This window comes from Coregonus lavaretus, assembly GCF_964263955.1.
Source record: "Coregonus lavaretus genome assembly, chromosome: 1".
NCBI classification, from domain to species: domain Eukaryota; kingdom Metazoa; phylum Chordata; class Actinopteri; order Salmoniformes; family Salmonidae; genus Coregonus; species Coregonus lavaretus.
This window is the reverse complement of record NC_139988.1, coordinates 31,472,327-31,497,107: the sequence shown is the minus strand read 5'-3', so window position 1 is coordinate 31,497,107 and position 24,781 is coordinate 31,472,327. Positions and strand designations below refer to the sequence as shown.

The following is a 24,781-nucleotide window of genomic DNA, read 5'->3' as shown; positions in this document are numbered from 1 at the left end:
CTGTAGCAAAAGCTAGCCAAAGAGCCATTTTACTGATTGAAGTTTAAGTGTTTTTTAAGTATAATGCAGTTGATTTGCGATGATGACACAAACATGATTTTAAGCAGGACATTCATACAAGCCTTAAAATCCAATTATAATCCAAAAGTAGTGTGAAATGCACTCATAAGCAACATGTAAATAGAGGCTGTTTTTGCTGGCGTTCTATAAGAACTCCTTGTTCTGCCACCAACTTGCGTGCATCGCTCTTGTGCGGCAATGTTTGCAAACACAGAAAGGGGTCTATTAAAACATTTTGCATGCCAGAAGCAGAGTCGGGGATCGCGTATAGTGACTTGGATATGTTTGGAGAGTCAAATTTCATCTTGGAGCCAGGTGACTCGAGAGAAATCATGGGACCATAACACTCACCCAACTCAGCGATGATTTGAGGAAGCGGCCATCCACTCTGTGCGTATCGCAGGCTTGGTGGTGTTAGGCCCAGGGTTGAGGTGCACATCCCCGGAGAGCAGTGAACAGGTAGCTTAGCAGTTTCCGATAAGTGTTGGACTTGTGTTTGTTACTCCCAAGCGATTCAGTCGAAAAAGGAGCGAGGTAGACTTGGCCATTATTCAGAACATTATGGTATGCTGTGTAGTGATCTATGCCAATTAGGAGTGATGGGGTTGGTTGGTAATTTAGCCAGGACACTGGGGTTAACACCCCTAGTCTTACATTTAACATCCAAAGATGGCACCCTACACAGGGTAGGTAATGGCCCCATCACTGCCCTGGAGCATTGGGATGTGATCTTAAGACCAGAAGGAAAAATGCCCCCTACTTGCACTCCAACACCACTTCCAGCAACATCTGGTCTCCCATCCAGGGACCAACCAGGATCAACCCTGCTTAGCTTCAGAGGCAAACCAGCAGTGGGATGCAGGGTACTATGCTGCTGGAATGAATGTGCCAAAACTTACAAAAGCAAAAAAATAATGGAGGTGGAGGCGTTTCATCACAATCGAGCTATCATTGAAAATGTTTCCCTGAAAACTATGTTTTTGCAATCATTTACAATACATTTGTTCTCGCATTTTAATATAATAATTGTGTATGTTTTGCTTGCAATATTATTATTTTTGCTCTCAATACTCAGAATTTTGTTCTTGACTTCAGAAGTTTTGCTTGATATTAATGAAACAAAAATAATTCCATAATAATTAGGCAGGTCTGATGCCAAAAATAAAGAACATTTGGCAATTGCCTACTTCACCCATATTTTATTTTTGCAAAAAAAGTAGTGTGTAGTTCCAGTAGCTACACCGCTACATGTCAAAAAGTAATGATCTACTGAAAACACTACCTCGATTTGAATTTAGTTAAACTAGCACCAAGCTACTGCAATATGTACGTTAATTACCAGTAGTTCACTTCTCCCCAAAACTGGAAATGTTTACTGTTATAGAGTCATGACATAGGAATACAGTGCATGCATGCACTGTTCCCCACTGTCATTTTCTCCCCTGAAAAATACAAAATTGTGTGACTTTCAAGGGTTGTCGTGGGGATAGCCGAGACTATCTTTGTGAACCCGTGGGTTATTTGGGGCTTGATAGTAAATTTGAGAGGGGGTTGGGCACAGTGCTAGGGTGTTATGGTGCACAGTGTTATGGTCAAGGTTAAGGGGTTAGGGTAGGGACGTCCCAATAATCCCGTATAGCACTGGCCCTTCATCAAGGACCCAATGTATCACACAAAAGCTATGCAGCAATAGTCAGTCCAATATTGATTCCAAAATAGATCTAAAAAGCATAACACTTTTGCCTAAAATATTTGCATGTCGTTTTCCTATAGTTGCTTATCCATAGGCTTAATTTGAAATGTCATTTTGAAATTGATCCCAAGTTCGATTGTAACAGCACTGTACAATGAATTAAAAGTAACCCTATTGTTTTCTTCTCTGTTCAGGATCAGTCACAGACATGTCCATGGTATCAGAATCCGACTGTGGTCTCTTCTACAGCCCACTGGAGGAGTCTCTCTGTGCCCAGATTGTAGAGCCCATTGTCAAGAGCCTCTCTGATGCCACACACACTGTCCTGCACTATTCCAAACTTGTCCTACCAGATCTTCTCCTGCCCAATATTGGCCAGGAGCTGCTCCATCTGGCGCCTAGTGAGCCTTGCAGCCTGAAGGGGGCGCTCGTTGACCTGTGTGTGGAGCAGGGGGACCACAAGGTGAATTTGGGGGACGACTGTGTAGTGTGGAGCAGATAACCGTTGACCCTAACCTGGTTCCTACTTTCCATCTCACCATGGTGTTACGGCCAGTGGTGGGGGAGTTGTGGCCCAAGTTGCAGAGGCTCTTTAGGGCCCGGGGGAATGGGTCCCCCCAGAGGCAGAGTGGGAGACACACACACACTCTCAGGCTCAGTACCGGGTTCAGAGCTATCAAAAGAAAGCTGTATAGTTCAGGAGAGCTGCTCATTGAAGAGTGCTGACCTGGCCAGAGCTATAGGTGTTTGTAGTAGATGTATCAGACTTGGGTCTAATAATACATATCTGTGCTTTGTTTGGTATGCCCGGTACAATGGAACCGATATAATGGTCCCAAAAGTGCAAATCAAGCACACCTAAATACTTTGACTCTGGTCTAATATGTATTGTCTATAGCTCTGGACTCAGGACAGCTGAAGTGAGAGAAGCCGTGTATTCCTCTGTGTGATAGCTGAAGTGAATTCAGATATACTGTACCAATGTGGTCACCAATGAACCTAAAGAAAACTCATTCCACTTTTGAGGGTGTGGAAGGACATTCCATAGCCAAACTCTGAAGTGGATACTCTTTTTATTCCCATAGTGGGGCAAGAAAATATTGTGCAACAATGTTTACTATGCATCAAATGAACCTAAAAATTGTTTTATTCTTAAACCAAACATTTATTGAATGTTTTCTAGGGAACACATACTATATATATCTTGTTAATGGCAGTTTTCCACATTAATTGACATGTGATATGGGCATTACAATGCAAAACTGCTGTTTTTAAACCATGCATTTGATTAGACCGTCTATTTATGTTAACCTGTACTGCTTTTTGTACTTTCCTTCAAGAACTTAAAACTGAAGACCTAAATACATTATTTTTCAAATTAAATATCCATGTGAAGTATGTTGTTAATGGATCAAATATTAGTCTCTGTAATATTTCAGTGGCACCACATTAGGTCATAATTGTGACTATAAAAGGAAGACACCAATTTGTGTTTAATTTGAATAAATACAGATTTTCATTTGTGCAATCATTTTCAATACTCATCTCCATAATCCAATGGGCTACAAGCAAATCCACAGGGTACATTAAATTATAGAATAAATGACATTAGCTTCTTAAAGCCATCTAACCCGTGTTGTTAAAAATACGATGTATAGTATATACAAGTATGAACTATAAAAATTACTTTTTTTATTTTGTATTATTGGTTCAGATGTCTAAACAGAAGGCCTTGAGTTGGTTCTTTAAAATATTGATCAAAACATAATAGGGAAAAGGAGGAAGGAAGCTTTATTTTAGCAGCTTTAGCAGTATGCAGAGCCTTCAGAAAGTACGCACACCCCTCGACTTGTTCCACATTTTGTTGTGTTACAGCCTGAATTCAAAATTGATTCAATCAATTTCTCTCTCTCACCCATCTAAACACAATACCCCATAATGAAAGTGAAAACATGTTTTTAGAAATGTTTTACATTTATTGAAAATGAAATAAGTATTCACACCCCTGAGTCAATACATGTTAGAATCACCTTTGGCAGCAATTACAGCTGTGAGTCTTTCTGGTTAAGTCTCTAAGAGCTTTGCATACCTGGATTGTACAATATTTGCCCATTATTATTTTTTAAATTCTTCAAGCTCTGTCAAATTGGTTGTTGATCATTGCTAGACAACCATTTTCAAGTCTTGCCAAAGATGTCCAAGCAGGTTTAAGTGAAAACTGTAACTTGACCACTCAGGAACATTAACTGTCTTTTTGGTAAGCAACTCCAGTGTCGATTTGGCCTTGTGTTTTAGGTTATTGTCCTGCTGAAAGGTGAATTAATCTCCCAGTGTCTGGTGGAAAGAAGACTGAACCAGGTTTCCCACTAGGATTTTGCCTGTGCTTATCTCAATTCCATTTCTTTTTTATCCAAAAAAACTCCCCAGTCCTCAACGATTACAAGCATACTCATAACATGATGCAGCCACCACTATGCTTGAAAATATGGAGAGTGGTACTCAGTAATGTGTTGTATTGGATTTGCCCCAAACAAAAAAATCAATTTAATCAATTTTTAATTCAGGCTGTAACACAACAAAATGTGAAAAAGTCAAGGGGTGTGAATACTTTCTGAAGGCAATGTACCATTCAAAAATATATTTAATCTCTTTCAAAAAACCATGACACCCGTCTAGTTCAGCCAGCCTTGAAGTGTTTTTGTATTTAAACCAGCCATCACCTTGTCCGTTTGTTTCACAGTTCTACAGGAAGTTAAGACTGTCCACAGGAGTGTGCAGAGAGAGAGGGGTCCCCCCCGACAGGCCATATCTGTCTGCAACCCACCATATGGATCTAAGGCAGTTTCTCTCAAATTGCTGCTCCAATTTTTATGTGTGAGCTTGAATAGGGCGTTGTATATTGATTTCTTCTCATTCGATTCAAGTACCAAATAATCTGAGAGGAAGAAATAAGTATGGAGCAATTAATAAAACATCAAATGGATCTCCAATAACAAAACCTTTGAGATCAAGGTTTAAATCAGAGTAGACAGGCAGCAAGTCATGCAAGCACATATCAAATAGGATAACGATTAATCATGGGCATCGATAATGGAAAATCTATATCAGTAAAAAAAAAGAAGTATACATTGGTTTAATACAAAACATTGAAACTGTGTAAAGGTTCACTTTTCGTTTCACTTCCACAGCTCTGTAAAGTCCTGGCAATTAAGTATGCTAAGTTGAGAGCATGTGAGAACATCTGCAAGAGGGTTTTGTGCATGCAGGAACAGTCATGTATGCTTTTTTTTACATAATAGCGTAGGTTAGCAGAAAGGATAAACCAATATCAAGATATGCCTTGCATATCAAACTGATATCAAACAATATCAAAGTCAAAACAGTATCAATTGATATTGATATCAAATTTACCATTCTGTTTGTTTGTGGGTTCTTATCCATGTAGCATGACCTGAATCTCCGACAGTCGTGAGCAGCTAGGTGTGCCCATCCGCTGAGCCCTTTGGTACAAGTCAGAGTCTCCGAAATAACGAGCACGGTACAGCAAGCCTTCCTCTGGAAGACAAAAACACACAAAAATGTATCCAATATATTGAAAAATATAATTATGCACATTATAAAAAATAGCAAACTTTAGCATAACTTCACTGCATCGGCCTGGCCTGGTTAGTAGTTGCTGGAATGCTGGACAATGTGAGAGGAAAATAGCCAAGCCAGTACAGTAAAGTACAGAATGGCATGACAGTGTGAAAAGGGTACAAACTTTGCATGTGCGTTGTGTTAACGTTGGGCTGTGACTTACTCTGTTGCTTCTCCTTCCAGCAGTTGTTCCTGAGGTTGGAGATGTAGTCTTCCTCCACACTCCTCTCCACACTCCTTAGGTCTTTTCCAGAGTACTCCTTGGTGAAGCTAGGTCCTACGTAGTAAGACACCTTCAGGGTCTGTGTCTGCCTCCGGTTGATGTGGCCCGCACCTCTGCAGCGCAGCACAGGAAGTGATAAAACAGGATGTGAGAGTGTGACAAACAGGGTGGTTCAACTTCGTAAGTAACATCACGTCATAAAGAATTACAAGAAAAAAAGGGCAAATTAAGTCATACAATCAAAATCTTGACACACAGGTCCATTACGAGCACAAGATAGACTAAACATGTATAATTCCATGTTGTAACAACTGATACCCTCAGATGTAATAAATGATATGTGATAAAGTGATAACCAGAGATGCTTTAGAGGTTGTTCATCAATATTATTTTTTACACTGACCCAATTAAAGCCTTTCAGATTTCCTTGTGACAAAACCAACGTTTAATCTATTCTGAAGCTGTGACCACAAGCTGAAAATGATGCACGTCTGTCAAACACTGCTATTATAAGTAAGTAGCAGAGCTGTATAGAAGTTTGTATAACTATTTTATAAGTGAGTGGTAGAAGTGTTAGTGCGTAAAGGAGGACATTGAGACTCACGAGCGGTGGCTAAGGCTGTAGGGGGGAGGGGTCACCATCATCTGGCTGAGGGCGGAGACGAAGATTAGGATGAGGATGGGCATCAGCTGGACAAACAGGGCAAAGCCTCCCTATAGGGGGAGAGAAAGAGAGCGATACAGAGAGAGAAAGAGAGTGAGATAAGAGTCAACCCTGCTCAAGCACTCCTCAGGTGAATTCAAAACGGACTCCTAGCCCCTACTTTATGCAGATCTGAAAGGATTGGCAGAACCTCAACCTGCCTGACAGAGGGTAAGATGGAACCATAACAATTGCTTTCGGATATACAGGAAGTCTCTAGGGATAGGGGTCAGGGGTCGATTTAGTATTCAGCACATACAGTGCCTTCGGACTGTATTCAGACCCCTTGACTTTTTCCTCTTTGTTAAGTTACAGCCTTATTCTAAAATTGATTAAACACATGCAATACATTCAGCAATCTACACGCAATACCCCATAATGACAAAGCGAAAACAGGTTTATAGAAATGTTCGCAAATGTATTAAAAATAAAAAAACAGAAATACCTTATTTACATAAGTACTCAGACCGTTTGCTAATAGACTCAAAATTGAGCTCAGGTGCATCCTGTTTCCACTGATCATCCTTGAGATGTTTCTACAACTTGATTGGCGTCCACCTGTGATAAATTCAATTGATTGGACATGATTTGGAAAGGCACACACCTGTCTATATGAAGAAAAAAATAATTATGCACTCACTAACTGTAAGTCGCTCTGGAAATGTAAATGTATATAAGGTCCCACTGTTGACAGTGCATGTCAGAGCAAAAACCAAGCCATGAGGTCGAAGGAATTGTCCGTAGAGCTTCGAGACAGGATTGTGTCGAGGCACAGATCTGGGGAAGGGTACCAAAATATTTCTGCAGCATTGAAGGTCCCCAAGAACACAGAGGCCTCCATCATTCTTAAAATGGAAGAAGACTGGAACCACCAAGACTCTTCCTAGAGCTGACCGCCCGGCCAAACTGAGCAATCAGGGGAGAAGGGCCTTGGTCAGGGAGGTGACCAAGAACCCGATGGTCACTCTGACAGAGCACCTCTGTGGTGATGGGAGAACCTTCCAGAAGGACAACCATCTCTGCAGCACTCCACCAATCAGGCCTTTATGGTACAGTGCCCAGATGGAAGCCACTCCTCAGTAAAAAGCACATGACAGCCTGCTTGGAGTTTGCCAGAAGGCTACTAAAGACTCTCAGACCATGGGAAACAAGATTCTCTGGTCTGATGAAACCAAGTTTGAACTCTTTGGCCTGAATGCCAAGCGTCACGTCTGGAGGAAACCTGGCGTTGTCCTGTTGGAAGGTGAACCTTCGCCCCAGTCTGATGTCCTGAGCGCTCTGGAGCAGGTTTTCATCAAGGATCTCTCTGTACTTTGCTCTGTTCATCTTTGCCTCGATACTGACTAGTCTCCCAGTCTCTGCCGCTGAAAAACATCCCCACAGCATGATGCTGCCTCCACCATGCTTTATAGGTAGGAGAAGGTGGTGGCGGCATCATGCTGTGGGGATATTTTTCAGCGGCAGGGAGACTAGTCAGGATCGAGGCAAAGAAGCATGGTGGTGGCAGCATCATGCTGTGGGGATGTTTTTCAGCGGCAGGAACAGGGAGACTACTCAGGATCGAAGGAAAGATGAACGGACCAAAGTACAGAGAGATCCTTGATGAAAACCTGCTCCAGAACGTTCAGGACCTCAGACTGGGGCAAAGGTTCACCTTCCAACAGGACAACGACCCTAAGCACATGGCCAAGACAACGCAGCAGTGGCTTCGGGACAAGTCTCTGAATGTCCTTGAGTGGCCCAGCCAGAGCCCGGACTTGATCCCGATCGAACATCTCTGGAGAGACCTGAAAATATCTGTGCAGCAACGCTCCCCATCCAACCTGACAGAGCTTGAGAGAATCTGCAGAGAAGAATGGGAGAAACTCCCCAAATACAGGTGTGCCAAGCTTTTAGCGTCATACCCAAGAAGACTCAAGGCTGTAATCGCTGCCAAAAGTGCTTCAACAAAGTACTGAGTAAAGGGTCTGAATAATTATGTAAATGTGATATTTCAGTTTTCTATTTATAAAAAATTTACATTTTCTAAAAACCTGTTATTGCTTTGTCATTATGTGTTATCGTGTGTAGATTGATGAGGGGAAAAAACGATTTAATCCATTTCAGAATAAGGCTGTAACGTAACAAAATGTGGAAAAGGTCAAGGGGTCTGAATACTTTCCGAAGGCACTCTACATCACAGAATAAAGGCACAATATCTAGGTCTGACTATTAGCGTGGTCAACATTTAGATTTTCAGAGCACAACAACCTACTTTCTACCTTGAAGAAATTATAAATAAATGGATTAACTACCTACATAATTTACAGATTTCACTCACTTTCCCCCGTTTCCTCACTGGTTTACGCTGTCCAAAGTGCTCTCTGAGCTTTCTGAGAACCTCAGCTCTATCTGTCAGATCTACACAGTCTCTAGGGATAAGGTTTAGGTGTCCATTTGGAATTCAGCACACACATCACAGAATAAGATAGATAACTAAACACTGTATAAGTTTGACTATCGTCATGGTCAACACATTTCATTCTGTCATGAAGTGAGGAAAAGGGTCCATTGATCAACAAAAAGGAGTCTACAGATTTCACTTACATCCCGCTGTTCTCTCCTCTCTGGTCCTGCTCTATGCTGATGGCCAAAGTGCATTCCTCCGTTTCTGTAAACATGTACATTACCTGGAAGAGAGCAGAACATACAGTATAGAACAACAAACATCCAGGCCAGCATCCAAACATCCCGGCCAGCAGAACATCATTTAGACCACCTTTTTGTCCACAACCAAGATTGTGTTCTTTAGGGCATGCAACCAATAATGTTTCAAAATATTTTGCCACGGAAAACAAAAATGTGCTTTTCTTATTGGGGAAATTCAAGAAGTCCCTCCCTGTTTCAGTCCGTTTTTTTCAGTTTGGTGCCCAATGAATAATACGACCCAACTCACGTGATGGGAAACCTCCTCCAAAGAACATGTTGAAGAGGTCCTCGGGCGAGATGTCGGCTTCGAAGTCATGGCGCTGGTGCCTTTGCTGTTGTCTGGTAGGGTGAGCTCTCTCCTCACCATACTGGTCATACTGGCTCCGCTTCTCTGTGTTACTGAGCACAGCGTAAGCATTGCCAATGGCTGGGGAACACAAACAACACACAGTAACTTCAGTTAAGCTTTTAAACATACTTTGCCATGATGGTATACTTCAGATATGACATTCTGCACTTATTAGCAAGTGGTGAAATTTCAACTGCCAAAAGAGAGGTTACCTTTAAACGCCTCTGTGGCTCCTGGAGCATGGTTTTTATCGGGGTGGAATTTCAGGGCCAGTTTCCTGTAGGACTTCTTCAGGTCCTCCTCCCCGGCATCCTTTTCAACTCCCAGAATCTCATAGTAGTCTTTACAACTCTTTATTCTACACACATTACATAAGAGAAGCACAGAGAAAGTAAACAATTCAGTGAAGCAAACCAATTAGTCGAGCAATGAGCAAGAAAACAAACAATGAACCATGTAGCAGTATCTCAGGTTGTCTAAATCATTCTAAAGTAGGCCTGTTAAAACATATTTTAGATAGAGGTTATAATTGTCAATGTATACAAAGTAGATGTTCCCCTTAAACACAGATCTAGGATAATTTAATCAACCCCAATCCTGATTCCAAACCTTAACCATTAGAGATGATAAACAAATACCAAATCCTGGACCAGCGGTTAGGGGGAACTCCTTCTGGCTCTGTTAAACATAATAACTACACAGACATACTTTTTAACAGCATCCAGCTGATCTGATGTGTATGGTTTGGCTGAGTCTGCGGCTTCGTCTCCGTGGCTACGGTGTCTCACTCCAAAACCATCCCCGTTCATAGGCCTCTCTTCTTCATCTGGTGGTTTCCTATTCTGTTTGATGGACTCTAGTAAACCTGGGTGGATAGGAATAGGTTAAGAGACAGCTGCAGATGACGATGATAAGTGATAACGTTGGCATGTCACTGCAGCCATATAACTTACACTTCTCTCCCCATAACTAAGGCAAATGTCAGACGTGCATCACAGTACAGTAAGGCCTACATTTTATCTCCTACACTATTTTGCAACTATGTAACGTTACAGCAATGTTGGTGGTATAGCTACCACCAGTGCCACCTGTGTCAGCATACCACAAGCAAGAAAGCTAGGGAAGTAGTTACTAGCTAGTTAGATAACTTGGCCATTCATGTACTGTAATGCAAGCGCCTTAGGGTGGGCTGGGTATGGGTTGGCTAGCAAGCTAACAACAAGCCTGCTATCTAACGTTAGCTATCTCATGTGGATGTTTCTCATTAACATGAGAAATAAATCAACATGCCATTACAAAGATGAGTTGTTGATAATAAAAGTAACTACAAGTACCACCTCTCCAAAAACGGAGGTCGATGTCATGCTAGCTAAAGTTAGAAGATTTGGTTCTGATTGTACTTTGGCCACACCACCAACTGATAGAAAATACTGCACGCATAACAATAGATAATCAACGTACTTTTGGCCTGATCGGTTGGAAACAAACGCTGTGCCTTTTCTAGAAACCTCGTAGCTTTGTCTGGTTGGTTATTACTGAGTGCACTTATAGAAATCTTTATGCACCGTTCAGCTTCGTCCTTGTTTGATTCCATCGCGACAGCGGAACTAGTCTGTTTACTGCCCCCTGGTCGCCCTATGATGGCGTCACCGGGAAGGTAAAATAAAACAGGAACTTAAATAATTCGTCATTGAATTTCAATCTCCGTGCACATGTATACGTTCAGGGTCAGTGACTAATTCATTTTAACATAGTTGGCTTCAAATTGCGAATTGTGATACATTGCGATATACCCATTTTTTATTTGTTCGGTTGCCTAGGCTATTTGTCAAATTGTAAATACAGAAATACATGTACTATAACATAAGTGGCAAAACATGTTAGTTAGCTTCATTCAAGCTAACGTTAATTGATCAACGGAGGCGTCCAAGGATCAATAATCACAATGTATGTACAACAGCCACTAAAACGTGTGTGTTTCTGTGTATAGTTTAGTCATATAGTCCCCCCTTTGCCATGCTTTTAATACTAGCAGGTTTAAGGTCAGCATTACTAAAACATAAGCCAGTAAATGTTCTGGTGAAGGCATGTCTATGCTCGGCAGCCAAGGCTGATGGTGATACCACCACCAACCCAGGGAAACCACCACAATTAGCAAAGAAGAAATGGAGAAAGAAGTTCAGGAACAAGCCTGCATCAAATGAACACCTGCCCTGGGAGGAGAGACTGGCCGACTCTGTCACTCCTCTGTGGCGGCTGAGTTACGACGAACAACTCCAGCTGAAACAGAAGCACCAGGAGAGGATCCTACTACAGCTCTCAGATCAACTCTTATGTGGAGAGTCGACCCAACATAAGGCCTTGACACAATCTTCTTCCCCACCCAGGAGTACCAAACTCAGCTTCCCTCTGCTACCTATCTTACCGTCACCTGTCAGGGACGGCTACCGCAACAAGTCTACCTTCTCGGTCAACCGTGGGGTGGATGGCAACCCTAAGACGGTGGGGTTCTACGTGGGAACGGGCAAAGCGGGAAACATTGTGTGTGTGAACGGGGACCACCTCCTCAACATGCCCGAGAGACACAAGCTGGTGGCCAGGTGCTACCAGGACTTTCTCCGCCTGTCAGCCCTTGAACCCTGTCTGCTGTTCCACAACGGAGGCCACTGGAGGGAGGTAGGACAGGATAGTATCTAAACCCAGTTCAGAGGGCCCACCAGTCATTTCATATATTTGATATATCCTAACACCAGCACAACTGATTCAAATCAACAGTGGTGACGTTCCTGCCTGATCAGATCTCACAACACTTGGATAGGTGTTTAACATATCAGCTAACCACATCATATGATATAGCAATCTGATGCCCGACTGTGCAGTCAATGAAGTGGCACACAACCATTGGTTGATGCAATGCAATGGCCGTTTTTGATTGACTGACTGACTGATCTACAAATAAAAATGGTGCTCAGAAAGTGACTTTTTGGACCTGAAGGCCAAAACATTAAAAAGATAAAGGTGCTCAAAGTTGATCTATTTTGCATACCACACCATACCATGAGACTTCCATGTCTTCATCACTGGAAAATATAAACGGTTGAGATTGATATAATTTAAAACCTTACAAATAGGGTTGTCAAACTATTTTATAAGTTCTTGATCATTTTTAGATACATATAAATTGGCATTTCTTTACCTTAAACGTCAAATATTCACATATTTTGTAGCTTAGACCCTATTTTAGATAATCGGAGGTTTTTGAGTTGTGCCCGCCATCGGTTGAGACACAACGTTCTTGAATACAGGGTGGGTGTCTTTTTGGCTGATAAATGTACAAAATGTCAACTTTCAAATGGTACCACAAACGAGCATTCCCCGCCCACCTGAGGATTGGACTTTCTCAGCCATCGATACTGAACACAAATATAAACGCAACATGTAAAGTGTTGCTCCCATGTTTCATGAGCTGTAATAAAATATCCCAAATTTTTTCCAAACACACTAAAAGCTTATTTCTCTTAAATGTTGTGCGCACATTCGTTTACATCCCTGTTAGTGAGCATTTCTCATTTGCCAAGATTATCCATCCACCTGACAAGTGTGTCATATCAAGAAGCTGATTAAACAGCATGATCATTACACAGGTGCACCTTGTGCTGGGGACAATAAAAGGCCACTCTAAAATGTGCAGTTTTGTAACACAACATAGTTCAAGTTTTGAGGGAGAGTGCAATTGGCATGCTGACTGCAGGAATGTCCACCAGAGCTAATGAAACTGTGAGTTTGCATAACTGAAGAGTATCTGCACAAACTCAGGGAAGCTGATCTGCATGCTCGTCGTCCTCACCAGGGTCTTGAACTGACTGCAGTTCAGCGTCGTAACCAACTTCAGTGGGCAAATGCTCACCTTCAATGGCCACTGGCACGCTGGAGAAGTGTGGTCTTCACAGATTAATCCCGGTTTCAACTGTACCGGGCAGATGGCAGACCGTGTGTATGGCGTTGTGTGGGCGAGAGGTTTGCTGATGTCAACGTTGTGAACAGAGTGCCCCATGGTGGCGGTGGGGTTATGGTATGGGCAGGCATAAGCTACGGACAACGAACACAATTGCATTCTATCGATGGCAATTTGAATGCACAGAGATACCATGACGAGATCCTAAGGCTCATTGTCGTGCCATTCATCCGCTGCCATCACCTCATGTTTTAGCATGATAATGCAGGCCCCATGTCGCAAGAGTTTGTACACAATTCCTGGAAGCTGAAAATGTCCCAGTTCTTCCATGGTCTGCATACTCACCAGACATGTCACCCATTGAGCATGTTTGGAATGCTCTGGATCGGCGTGTACGACAGTGTGTTCAAGTTCCCCCCAATATCTAGCAACTCTGCACAGAAGAGGAGTGGAACAACATTCCACAGGCCACAATCAACAGCCTGATCAACTCTATGCGAAGGAGATGTGTCGTGCTGCATGAGGCAAATGGTCATACCAGATACTGACTGGTTTTATAAACCACGGCCGTACCTTTTTTTTTTTTTAAAGGTATCTGTATTCCCAGTCATTTGAAATCCATAGATTAGGTCCTAATGAATGTATTTTAATTGACTGATTTCTTTATATGAACTATAATTCAGTAAAATTGACTGATTTCCATATATGAACAGTAACTCAGTAAAATATTTGAAATTGTTGCATGTTGTGTCTATATATATTTTTCACTGTATTATCCTGTGTTTGAGGGGTGCAAATCCACTTGTCACTTAAAGGGACATTTAAAAAATGTTCAACTTCATATTCATAATCTCCAGCACCACCCAATATCAACATTTGTGAAAATGGCACGTTTCTATTTCTTGTGTTAAAAGTGGAAGATAAGTGTTTTCAATGACATAATCAACCAATTAGTAGGCAAAGCCTACTCATAATTGGTTAAAATCACCACATGATGTACATCGACGATGTCATTCCTCTATATTTTTTACTACAAAACCTAGAAATGCGCAATTTTCACCTGTTTATGTTGGGGTGCTGCTGGAGATGATGAATATGAAGTAAAAAAAATTTTTATATCACAGGATTGATTGCTTTAATTTTACTCCTGTGACTTTTTCATACTCTTGCTTGTGCCTGTCATTTTTCCCTTTAATATTACGACCGGGGAAATGTTTGTAATGGCCTGTCAATGGCTGAAATGGGCTCAATGGGATACATTGGCTTTCCATTGAGTCGATAAGAATGCTAAAGCTTCGTTGGGGATTTAACGCACCATCTCAACACGTACATCACAAGAAAGAGAAGAAAGATAACTTTATTTTGATGGGTGTTCATTTTTTGTGGGATTGAAAAAAGTAATCGTTTAATACAGTTGAAATGTTGACAAATTACAAAAAATTCGCTGAAATGAAAGCAACATCCGAAAATGAACACTCAGATCATAGTGATATTATGTCTGATCTCACAAACAATGTAAAGTATGTTTAGATAGATGTAATCTAGAGCCAAGCGTGTAGAATTTTAACCGAGGGTATCCTGCTATTGACACAATTGTTGATTTATGCAAGAGAACGTGACAACAGTAATTAATGAGGCAGTCTAGACACCACAGGTAGGGTCGACAGAGCAAGTGTTTGGCGGCCCTGTTCCTCCCCTTTATGTTAATGTATTAATATATGCAAATACACTAGTGTATTTATACAAATTAGACACATATCATTTATTTTATTTTGACAAACTGACCAGGTGAATCCAGGTGATAGCTATGATCCCTTATTGATGTCACTTGTTAAATCCACTTCAATCAGTGTAGATGAAGGGGAGGAGATGGGTTAAAAAAGCATTTTTAAGCCTTGAGACAATTGAGACATGGATTGTGTTTGTGTGCCATTCAGAGGGTGAATGGGCAAGACAAAATATGTAAGTGCCTTTTGTAGGTACGGTAGTAGGTGCCAGGCGCACTGGTTTGTGTCAAGAACTGCAACGCTGCTGGGTTTTTCACACTCAACAGTTTCCCGTGTGTATCAAGATTGTTCCACCACCCAAAGGACATCCAGCCATCTTGACACAACTGTGGGAAGCATTGGAGTCAACATGGGCCAGCATCCCTGTGGAATGCTTTCGACACCTTGTAGAGTCCATGCCTCGTAAGTTCATGCAGTTGACATGTAGGCACAAGTCAGAAAATGTTATCCCCAGAATGCAACACACTTTGGAAGGTGGTGACCAATGATGGTCACCAACTTGACAACAGTGATTCACTCGAAAGTGCCGATTGGCTGTGTTTAGGGCTGTTACGATGACCATATTACCGCCACACTGGCGGTCACGATCATGACTGCAGTCAAATTCCACGTGACCAGTTAGCCACGGTAACTAGGCTTCTCCAAGCGCCGATGCTGCTGATAGTCATTAGTAGCCTACCACAGATGCTTAACTGCCTGGTACTCAGCACTCTATTGTCCCTCTAATCACTCTGACATCAATGCAAATGTTTTCGCAAATCAAATACTTCATTAGAGCCCATGAGCTCATGTTGCGCAACATTTCTATAGGCTATGCAATTGTGTGAGAACAGTTTTGATGGCCTCTATTAAAAAGAGGAGCCTCCTGTAGCTCAGTTGGTAGAACATGGCGCTTGCAACGCCAGGGTTGTGGGTTCGATTCCCATGGGGGGCCAGTATGAAAAATGTATGCACTCACTAACTGTAAGTCGCTCTGGATAAGAGTGTCTGCTAAATGACTAAAATGTAAAAATGTAAATCAGCTTTCTATAGGCTAGGCCTACTATATTTATTTATATACTAAGCACATTGCTTCGCTTTACAACAGGAGTATAGCCTACCTGGCTGGCAAGAAAATGAGCCACGGGAAAAGCGTCCTCCATTCGCTATCAGAGGAAGGCCCTAAAAATGGTCAAAGACTCCAGCCACCCTAGTCATAGACTGTTCTCTCTGCTACCGCACGGCAAGCGGTACCGGAGTGCCAAGTCTAGGTCCAAAAGGCTTCTTAACAGCTTCTACCCCCAAGCCATAAGACTCATAAACAGCTAATCATGACTACCCAGACTATTTGATTTGATTGATTTGATTTTAAGTGCATAGATTACTTAATTTTTTTCTCGGTTCCGTCAGGGGCATGATAATGGTCCATTCTAAATCAAAACTAATTTCACACACACATTATTTAGTATATGTAAAGACAACATTAAATTAAAAATAGTATGATGGGTGACAATATTAGCTTATCACTTGTGAATGATGTATTATCACTTGTGAATGATGCCCAGCGTGTGCAGTAATGCAAGAAACAGTGCATGCCTTTATTTTACGACTTTTTCAAATCATAGTTGCACACCTCATGTAGCCTAGCCCATAGTCCTACATGTTTTGATAAGGTTTGTATCACAACTAAAGGGGCCAAATAACTTCTTAAAATTAAGTACATTACAACCCGTGTAGAGCGTAACTGGCATACATAGGTGGCATGTGAGTTTCAAGTTTGGGGAAGATAATTTTCACCCCAAGAATGCACCTTTATAATAAAGCATTACATGCATAATCGCATTTGCGGTCACTTTTGAGAACAGTGTTTTCACGCTAATTTATTGCATTTTGGAACATTCACGCTTATAGCCTACTGCCATGTGCTTATTGCTGCGCTTATAATGTGAAGAAATAGTTTATCAAATAGTTTATCAACATTTTAAGCTAAACGTTCTGATCTGTTGCATCAGCCTCATTGCCTTTAAACGTTTTTTTGATGCGAGTGGTTCTATTAATTTGGGATCTATCACATCCCACAACTGTCCCAGAGTTTGTTTGGAATATTTATTTATTTCACAGAAGGACAAGTTGACCAATAGAATAGGTCAACTTTTGTACTATAGGGGATAGTAGATTGACATAGGCTAGTGCTTTTGGTGTTCGTTAGGTATACTCATCTTGTTGGCTGACAAAAAGTAGGCTAAATGTGGACAGTTCTTCTAACATCATCAATATGCGCCTCGGAATTCGATAAGAGGGACGTGCGCAGTTGTGTCCCCATTGTGTCTGTCTTCACTTGTAGCCTACTTCTTAGCTGAGATGCCTGTGAGAAGGACCCAATCACGTGACGGGCATTGGCTAATAAGAATTGAGATATCGGAGAGAGCCATGTGAGTGAGAGGTGATTCGGAGCACGGCAGCTGAGAGAAGGGAATTATAATTATTATATTCAGCCCAAGGGTAGAACGGCCACTTTGGCCACAAAAGGCATGGAGTTTTTAGGGGCATTACGGCCACACAAAGGGGATGCCACGGGGAAATTTGAGGCCTGGTGAGAATATTATCAAGTGCTTGTGAATGAGAGACTGATGAAGTGTGTGCAGCCTGCACAACAAACTAAGCAGAGCTCATGCCTTTCATGCTACTTTTTTCAAATCATCATTAGAGTCGCATCATGCAGCCTTAGAATGTATTCCAAAATCAAAACATATAGCCCAACGTTTGTACCACAACTAAAGTTGCATAAATAACTCTAAATTAAGCATATAGGAGGACCTGTTTCTTTGTTAACCGCTCAACACAGAATAACCGCATGTGCACGCTTCTTTGGAAATCGTTTGGAGAAAATATCCTTTCTATTTTATTCAGCTATGTTCAGTTGTATTTTTTATTGTGATGGTGTTGGACAGGGGTACTCAACTTTACCTTACGAGGTCCGGAGCTGCTGGTTTTCTCTTCTACCTGATAATTAATTGCACACACCTGGTGTCCCAGGTCTAAATCAGTCCCTGATTAGAGGGTAGCGATGAAAAAAAGTAATGAAACTGGCTTTAAGGTCCAGAGTTGAGTTTGAGGGTTGTAGTCTATATTAAATGGATTTATTAGACTTTTTAAAATGTAGATGTTCCAAAGGTCTGCATCAGTGGCTTGTAGGCTATGTGGAAGCCAGGAGATGCTAAACGTGTTTATGTTAATTGACGGTCAATTACCGTTAGACCGGCAGTTATTTGCTTGACAATCACTGGCTGACAAAATGTCATGACTGCCACAGCCCTAGCTGTGTTCAAGAGCATCAAATCCGTGATGCATTGTGGGTCAATTCTGACTGACTGACTAATCTACAAATAAAAATGAGTAGTTTATTTATGATGCAAGGTGTTTCGTAGGTCAGTCAGTCGGAAGTCGCCTGCAATGTCGGCTGCAATGTCGAACAAGCCCATTGGTACAGATTTTTCAGCTGTGCTTGTGTTGGAATACTTCAAATATATAGAACTGCTGATGGGCCTAGAGGACCGGGATGAGAACGGCTGGGATAGGATAGGCCTAAACTTTATTGTTGCCGGGGGGGGGGTAAATTGTATTGGACACAGTACTGCTGTATACACATGAACCCTGTAAATTATTACACATTCACAGGTGACAGTGAGGACAAACGCAGCGGGCCACACCATGGCCATCGTCTACTTCCACCCACAGAGGCTCACCCCGGAGGAGATAGAGGTCCATAAGTCCTGCCTGGTGGAGTACTTTACCCAGGGGCCTGGTGCCATCTGCCAACTAGACTCCCTGTACTTCCAGGAGAGCTCCATGACCCGCTGCAGCCACGAGCAATCCCCCTACCAGCTGCTGCATGGCCAGCCACACATACACGAGGAGGTGAATACAATGCAATACAATACAATATCACTGCAGTCTGTACTCCTCTGTAAACTGGCAATCAATGGTCAATGGTACCGATATTAGCATTTTTCACGCTTCATGTCCAAATCATCTATAAGTAACTTCATTGAGCTACACAATCAATTTACATACTTTAGAATGATTTGAACATGAAGCGCAAAAAATGCTAAAATCAATACCATTGACTTCCATTTGATTGGAATATAGCATTTGGAAACAGTTGCCATGTAAGTAAAACCAAAGCATGGATTGCTGTCGTCATACCTTGTCCATAGACTGCTTACAGCGTAAGGAAACCAATATGTAATTTGGGTAAACCATCCCTTTAAGATACCCTTATATATACAGTGCATTCGGAAAGTATTTAGACCCCTTCCCTTTTTCCAAATTTTGTTACGTTACAGCCTTATTCTAAAATGGATTCAATCATTATTTCCCCTCATCAATCTACACACAATACCCCATAATGAGAAGGTGAAAACAGGTTTTTAGAATTTTTTGCAAATGTATTAAAAATAAAAAACAAATACCTTATTTACATAAGTATTCAGACCCTTTGCTATGAGACTCGAAATTGAGCACAGGTGCATCCTGTTTCCATTGATCATCCTTGAGATGTTTCTACAACTTGATTGGAGTCCACCTGTGGTTAATTCAATGGATTGGACATGATTTGGAAAGGCACACACCTGTCTACAGTGCATTCGGAAAGTATTCAGACCCCTTGACTTTTTCCACATTTTGTTACGTTACAGCCATATTCTAAAATGGTTTAAATAGTTTTTTCCCCTCATCAATCTACACACAATACCCCATATTGACAAAGCAAAAACAGGTTTCTAGAATTTTGTGCAAAGGTATTACAAATAAAAACGGAAATATTACATTTACATAAGTATTCAGACCCTATACTCAGTACTTTGTTGAAGCACCTTTGGCAGCGATTACAGCCTCGAGTCTTCTTGGGTTTGACGCTACAAGCTTGGCACACCTGTATTTGGGGAGTTTGTCCCATTCTTCTCTGCAGATCTGTCAGGTTGAGTGGGGAGCGTTGCTGCACAGCTATTTTCATGTCTCTCCAGAAATGTTGGATCGGGTTCAAGTCCGGGCTCTGGCTGAGCTTCTCAAGGACAGTCAGAGACTTTTCCCGAAGCCACTCCTGCGTTGTCTTGGCTGTGTGCTTAGGGTCGTTGTCCTGTTGGAAGGTGAACCTTCGCCCCAGTCTGACGTCCTGAGCGCTCTGGAGCAGGTTTTCATTAAGGATCTCTCTGTACTTTGCTCCGTTTATCTTTCCCTTGATCCTGACTAGTCTCCCAGTCCCTGCCGCTGAAAAACATCCCCACAGCATGATGCTGCCACCACCATGCTTCACCGTAGGGATGGTGCCAGGTTTCCTCCAGATGTGACGCTTGGCATTCAGGCCAAAGAGTACAATCTTTGTTTCATCAGACCAGAGAGTCTTGTTTCTCATGGTCTGAGAGTCTTTAGGTGCGTTATGGCAAACTCCAAGCAGGCTGTCATGTGCCTTTTACTGAGGAGTGGCTTCCGTCTGGCTACTCTACCATAAAGGCCTGATTGGTGGAGTGCTGCGGAGATGGTTGTCCTTCTGGAAGGGTCTCCCATCTCCACAGAGGAACTCTTAGCTCTGTCAGTGACCATCGGGTTCTTTGTCACCTCCCTGTACAAGGCCCTTCTCCCCCGATTGCTTAGTTTGGCCGGGAGGCCAGCTCTAGGAAGAGTCTTTGTGGTTCCAAACTTCTTCCATTTAAGAATGATGGAGGCCACTGTGTTCTTGCGGACCTTCAATGCTGCAGAAATGTTTTGGAACCCTTCCCCAGATCTGTGCCTCTACACAATCCTGTCTCGGAGCTCTATGGACAATTCCTTAGACCTCATGGCTTGGTTTTTGCTCTGACATGCACTGTCAACTGTGGGACCTCTATATAGACAGGTGTGTGCCTTTCCAAATCATTGGAGGTGTACCTGTGGATGTATTTCAAGGCCTACCTTCAAACTCAGTGCCTCTTTGCTTGACATCATGGGAAAATCAAAAGAAATCAGCCAAGACCTCAGAAAAGAAATTGTAGACCTCCACAAGTCTGGTTCATCATTGGAAGCAATTTCCAAATGCCTGAAGGTACCACGTTTATCAGTACAAACAATAGTACGCAAGTATAAACACCATGGGACCATGCAGCCGTCATACCGCTCAGGAAGGAGACGCGTTCTGTCTAATAGAGATTAACGTACTTTGGTGCGAAAAGTGCAAATCAATCCCAGAACAACAGCAAAGGACCTTGTGAAGATGCTGGAGGAAACAGGTACACAAGTATATATATCCACAGTAAAACAAGTCCTATATCGACATAACCTGAACGGCCGCTCAGCAAGGAAGAAGCCACTGCTCCAAAACCGCCAATAAAAAAGACAGACTACGGTTTGCAACTGCACATGGGGACAAAGATCATACCTTTTGGAGAAATGTCCTCTGGTCTGATGAAACAAAAATAGAACTGTTTGGCCATAATGACCATCGTTATGTTTGGAGGAAAAAGGTGGTGTTTGCAAGTCGAAGAACACCATCCCAACCGTGAAGCACGGGGGTGGCAGTATCATGCTGTGGGGGTGCTTTGCTTCAGGAGGGACTGGTGCACTTCACAAAATAGATGGCATCATGAGGAAGGAAAATTATGTGGATATATTGAAGCAACATCTCAAGACATCAGTCAGGAAGTTAAAGCTTGGTTGCAAATGGGTCTTCCAAATGGACAATGACCACAAGCATACTTCCAAAGTTGTGGCAAAATGGCTTAAGGACAACAAAGTCAAGGTATTGGAGTGGACCTCAATCCTATAGAACATTTGTGGGCAGAACTGAAAAAGCGTGTGCGAGCAAGGAGGCCTACAAACCTGACTCAGTTACACCAGCTCTGTCAGGAGGAATGGGACAAAATTCACCCAACTTATTGTGTGAAGCTTGTGGAAGGCTACCTGAAACGTTTGACCCAAGTTAAACAATTTAAAGGCAATGCTACTAAATACCAATTGAGTGTATGTAAACTTCTGACCCACTGGGAATGTGATGAAAGAAATAAAAGCTGAAATAAATCATTCTCTCTACTATTATTCTGACATTTCACATTCTTAAAATAAAGTGGTGATCCTAACTGACCTAAGACAGGGAATCTTTACTAGGATTAAATGTCAGGAATTGTGAAAATACTGAGTTTAAATGTATTTGGCTAAGTTGTATGTAAACTTCCGACTTCAACTGTATATCATCCACAGGTTTTGGGGTTCAAATTCCGCATCTCAGCAGACGCCTTCTTCCAGGTGAACCAAGGGGCGGCGGATTTGCTTTACCGCACAGTGAGAGAGATGGGCCTCCCGAATGGAGCTCGAGAGGGAGGAGGAGGGGGCACACTCTTGGACGTGTGCTGTGGAACGGGGGCCATCGGTATCACCATGTCCCCCAGAGCGGACAGGGTCATCGGGATAGAACTCATCCAGCAGGCCGTGGAAGATGCCAGACACAACGCAGCCCTCAACCAGATCCAGAACTGTGAGTTCCTCCCGGGGAAAGCCGAGGTAGTCCTTCCTGGGCTCATGGAGGTCCTGGGCTCCACCACCGACTCTGGAGGCCCCCTCACGGCTGTGGTGAACCCAGCCCGCGCTGGCCTGCATTATCGTGTGATCCGGGCTCTAAGGAATCACTCATCCATCCGCAGGCTGCTCTATATCTCCTGCAAACCCGAAGGAGAGGCCATGAGGAACTTCAGGGAGCTGTGTTGCAGTCCCGACCCACATAGGAAGCTGACAGGCGAGGCTTTCAGGCCGACTGTGGCTATACCTGTGGATATGTTCCCTCACACGCCACACTGCGAACTGCTGCTGGTCTTTGAAAGATAGTTACTACCACTATAACTTCCATATCAAGTTGTTCTAATTCTTACACATAGTGAATGTTGTCCTCTGGATTGTGTGATGACTACAGAGATAAAACAGTCAAATCAGTGGAAAGTCAATTCCAAAACCTCTCAAAAAGGACAGTGATTATTACTTAAAAATACAAATGCTGAGAGCTTTTCAATGTCATGTAGAATGAGAATGAAAGTTGTATGTTATTCAGAGACAGATACGAGTCTGCAAGTCTTATGAGGGGGTTGTGTCACTATAACCTACAGCAGCAGTGAAGCAAAACATTTCCTGCCTTATGTGAATGTATCAAAATGCAAGAGTAAATGACTAAAATGTAAATGTAGATTCTACGCTATCTTCCTGTCTTCTGTGTTTGAACGAGGCATATGCACATGCTGTATTTCCTCTGTTAAGTCATGTTACGTCCCTGAACTGTGTAGGCATAAACTCTATATATCTACACTAGGTGGTGCTATGGAGTGAAATGGTCCAACTATAATCTTCTACTGTGTAGCCTTCAGTTACGGTACCCATCTTACATTATTGCTGACATACAAGACAGAAGGTACCCTTAAACTAAATAATCTTGATCAACTATGGTGGAATCTATGGTATTTGATCAGTTCTCCCTTCTAAAAACCCATAGTTAACATAGAACAAATACATTATGGACATATTTGGCAAGGTTGGGGTCAATGCAGGAAGTAAGCAATTTTCAGTCCCACTTTAAATGAAGTACAACTTACAAAGTTTAGCATACATAAATACTTAATAAGCACTACATAAATGCTTCACAAATCATATATACAGTTGAAGTCGGAAGTTCACATACAACTTAGCCAACTACATTTAAACTCAGTTTTTCACAATTCCTGACATTTAATCCTAGTAAAACTTCCCTGTCTTAGGTCAGTTAGGATCACCACTTTATTTTAAGAATGTGAAATGTCAGAATAATAGTAGAGAATGTTTTATTTCACCTTTTATTTATTTAATCACATTCCCAGTGGGCCAGAAGTTTACATACACTCAATTAGTATTTGGTAGCATTGCCTTTAAATTGTTTAACTTGGGTCAAACGTTTCAGGTAGCCTTCCACAAGCTTCTCACAATAAGTTGGGTGAATTTTGGCCCATTCCTCCTGACAGAGCTGGTGTAACTGAGTCAGGTTTGTAGGGCTCCTTGCTCGCACACGCTTTTTCAGTTCTGCCCACACATTTTCTATAGGATTGAGGTCAGGGCTTTGTGATGGCCACTGGGATTGATTTGCACTTTTCGCACCAAAGTACGTTCATCTCTAGGAGACAGAACGCGTCTCCTTTCTGAGCGGTATGACGGCAGCATGGTCCCATGGCGTTTATACTTGCATACTATTGTTTGTACAGACGAACGTGGTACCTTAAGGCATTCAGGAAATTGCTCCTAAAGATGAACCAGACTTGTGGAGGTCTACACATTTCTTTCTGAGGTCTTGGCTGATTTCTTTTGATTTTCCCATGATGTCATGAAAAGAGGCACTGAGTTTGAAGGTAGGCCTTGAAATACATCCACAGGTACACCTCCAATTGACTCAAATTATGTCAATTAGCCTATCAGAAGCTTCTAAAGCCATGGCATCATTTTCTGGAATTTTCCAAGCTGTTTAAAGGCACAGTCAACATAGTGTATGTAAACTTCTGACCCACTGGAATTGTGATACAGTGAATTATAAGTGAAATAATCTGTCTGTAAACAATTGTTGGAAAAATTACTTGTGTCATGCACAAAGTAGATGTCCTAACCGACTTGCCAAAACTATAGTTTGTTAACAAGAAATGTGTGGAGTGATTGAAAAACGAGTTTTAA

At 42.1% G+C, this 24,781-nt stretch overlaps 2 protein-coding genes and 1 pseudogene across 3 annotated transcripts; 2 read left to right on the top strand and 1 right to left on the bottom strand.

Annotated features, from left to right (window-relative positions):
• The first annotated feature begins 299 nt into the window (after nucleotides 1-299).
• LOC311133030 (DNA damage-inducible transcript 4 protein-like) lies at nucleotides 300-2,479 on the top strand (annotated as a pseudogene). The gene is made up of 2 exons: nucleotides 300-375; nucleotides 1,948-2,479. The product of its transcript is annotated as a DNA damage-inducible transcript 4 protein-like (transcript).
• A 748-nt stretch (nucleotides 2,480-3,227) lies between these two features.
• LOC311134861 (dnaJ homolog subfamily B member 12-like) lies at nucleotides 3,228-10,970 on the bottom strand. Its single transcript, XM_084168636.1, has 9 exons — nucleotides 10,817-10,970; nucleotides 10,064-10,220; nucleotides 9,568-9,713; nucleotides 9,254-9,433; nucleotides 8,905-8,987; nucleotides 6,220-6,329; nucleotides 5,556-5,728; nucleotides 5,165-5,308; nucleotides 3,228-4,688 (listed from the first exon to the last, which is right to left on the bottom strand). Exons 1-8 carry the CDS (start codon nucleotides 10,947-10,949, stop codon nucleotides 5,187-5,189), a joined length of 1,104 nt encoding a protein of 367 aa, XP_084024762.1. The 5' UTR covers nucleotides 10,950-10,970; the 3' UTR covers nucleotides 3,228-4,688; nucleotides 5,165-5,186.
• Nucleotides 10,971-11,044: 74 nt separating this feature from the next.
• On the top strand, nucleotides 11,045-23,336 carry LOC311134827 (tRNA (uracil-5-)-methyltransferase homolog B-like). The gene is made up of 3 exons (XM_084168607.1): nucleotides 11,045-12,031; nucleotides 18,755-18,994; nucleotides 22,307-23,336. Exons 1-3 carry the CDS (start codon nucleotides 11,372-11,374, stop codon nucleotides 22,925-22,927), a joined length of 1,521 nt encoding a protein of 506 aa, XP_084024733.1. The 5' UTR covers nucleotides 11,045-11,371; the 3' UTR covers nucleotides 22,928-23,336.
• The last annotated feature ends 1,445 nt before the right edge of the window (nucleotides 23,337-24,781 follow it).